General features: G+C 41.8%; 1 protein-coding gene across 1 annotated transcript; it reads right to left on the reverse strand.

The window, feature by feature from the left end:
- Window positions 1-503: 503 nt before the first annotated feature.
- LOC127578432 (uncharacterized protein C2orf66-like) lies at window positions 504-1,812 on the reverse strand. The gene is made up of 2 exons (XM_052030452.1): window positions 1,690-1,812; window positions 504-689 (listed from the first exon to the last, which is right to left on the reverse strand). The coding sequence occupies exons 1-2, from the start codon at window positions 1,810-1,812 to the stop codon at window positions 504-506; spliced, it is 309 nt and encodes a 102-aa protein (XP_051886412.1).
- Between the last annotated feature and the right edge of the window lie 369 nt (window positions 1,813-2,181).

The following is a 2,181-nucleotide window of genomic DNA, read 5'->3' on the forward strand; positions in this document are numbered from 1 at the left end:
CGTGTGATCTCGTCACTCAATATTCCACCAACATTTTTCACATTGTTTTCTTCAAGATAAAATAGCCAGTTACGATGCAGGTAAGAGAAGCAAAAAAAAGACAATCACTTTCATATGATTTAATATATTCATTTATTTTACCCTGGGTTATTTAACTACAGTTGACGAATTCCAGATCTGACCTTCATTCCCGTGAAACATCAGAATGAAACGGGGCAAACTTTGCATCACCGACGACTGAAGGAGAATAAAAGGTATCAGATGAGGACAAAATACCATCTAAACGTAAAGTAAGCAACATCCCTTGGTAAGTTAAAGCCCAGTCAGTATTACATGAAATGCGTGTAGCGATTCAATAAAAAAAATCGACAAAAATAAAAGACTATGCAAACAGGAGACTGTGAACTTAACGTTAAAAAAGATGGTGCCTTTATTGAGTCGATCGCTCGTTGCTTCTAGGCTGCTGCTAGGATCATGAGTGGCGGTATTCCATCTTGTGGTGGTCATCCTTTCAAGAATGCGGAAAAGGAATCTTTCTGTCCTTCGTAGTCTGCGAAGGCAGAGGAGATGTGGTTCGGGTAAAGGGAGGCTGCTACATTTGGTCTCCTGTTGTCCATTCGGAAAGATTTGGAGAACTTCGCAACGTCAACCCCTCGCCCAGAAAAATAAGCTTGAAGCGTTCGAAAAAACTGGGGAGAAGAAGAATCAAAGTTCCCGTTTAAGACAATTAACATGATCATTGAGTGTTAAGTCCAATCATTCACTGTCTGATTTATCTGATTACATAAGTTACACAAGGAAATGATGATCGATAGGTTTATTAAATTCGGACAGATCAGACGCATCTGAATGCAAACCGTCGCCATCAAAGGATGAAATGGAATGAAACGGAATACCTCCAACCACGTCCTATGAACAATAGTCTTGCAACGCTTTAGTTTTATTATAAGCTGATGGAGTTCTGTCACGTCCCAACTATCTGCAGCAATCCAGACCTGGATATAACACGACTGCTAAACGAGACTTGGTGACAATTTTCACAGGAGGCAGGAAATCAACAGCAATGTCCCTGCATCAAGGCTACTTGTACACTGTACGTGATCCCCACATGTGCAGCAAATCTACGACTCACCGCCTTACCTCGACGCCCCTTAGATGATAAAAGGTCTCAGACTTAAAACTTTCCCGTCCCGCCATTAGGTGAGACTAGCAGAAACGGCAGCTGCTCTCCCTCCCCTCCGCTGGATCAGTAAATTATACTCATAGCACCGAGGATTCAATCACCACATCTACACAACTCTTAGCATCTAGGGCAAGCGAGACATTTAATCTCCCTCACTTTATGGGAGGCACTTTATCAGGTGACAAGTTTCAAAATCTTTCCAACTGACAACTTGTTTGCAGCCACAAAACTGAACGTCAGTTTGTGTGAGTGAAGGAGAAAAAAATTACATCTGTTTTAATTCCCCCCCCCCCCGGAGAAACATAGATATTCCTAAATAACTGGCCAAATTGGCGAACAATAAGTAAAATTAGCCCCTAAAATTATTCTGCGAAAAAGTATTTTCCCTGGCCTATATGTGAATATAGTCCAAAATTCATAATAAAACCGTTCTCTGATCTACGTCTAGGGATACCTGCCCCCAACTGCTTTGTGCTGACAGAACTAACGTAACAGTAAGCTCTTACCAACTCCCTGTTCCTTGGGTTTTCCAAAGATTTCCAAGCATCCTTAGACTCCAGAGGGATTGTGTGGACCAAAGTCATGAGGAAGAGAGTTAGACAGAATGTAAAAACCTGAGCTTTCGGCATGATCGCGCATAGATCTTGCTGGAAAGAAAATCAGAAGGATTATTTCTTACAAACTTCAAACAAAATTGTTGACTAGGAGGCAGCAATTTCTTCATACTCACAGACCGACTTGCCTCAAAAATAAACGAGTTAGCGTCACTCACTGCTGTGCTGCTCGGAAATGCCTTCGTATTGCAGCCAGTTCTGTTTTATAGCTGTGATGGTTTGAGTGGGTGTCAATGACGTTAGCAGTGTGTGCTGGAGTATTGATATTTGAATAGATCTGATAGGAAACGCTGGGGAAGAAACCATTCAAAATTTCATTCACAACTGAAATAGTAATGTCGGCTAAAGAAAACACGCCCCCCCCCCCCATGTATATTAACTCCG

Source organism: Pristis pectinata, chromosome 1 (genome assembly GCF_009764475.1).
Source record: "Pristis pectinata isolate sPriPec2 chromosome 1, sPriPec2.1.pri, whole genome shotgun sequence".
Lineage (NCBI taxonomy): Eukaryota > Metazoa > Chordata > Chondrichthyes > Rhinopristiformes > Pristidae > Pristis > Pristis pectinata.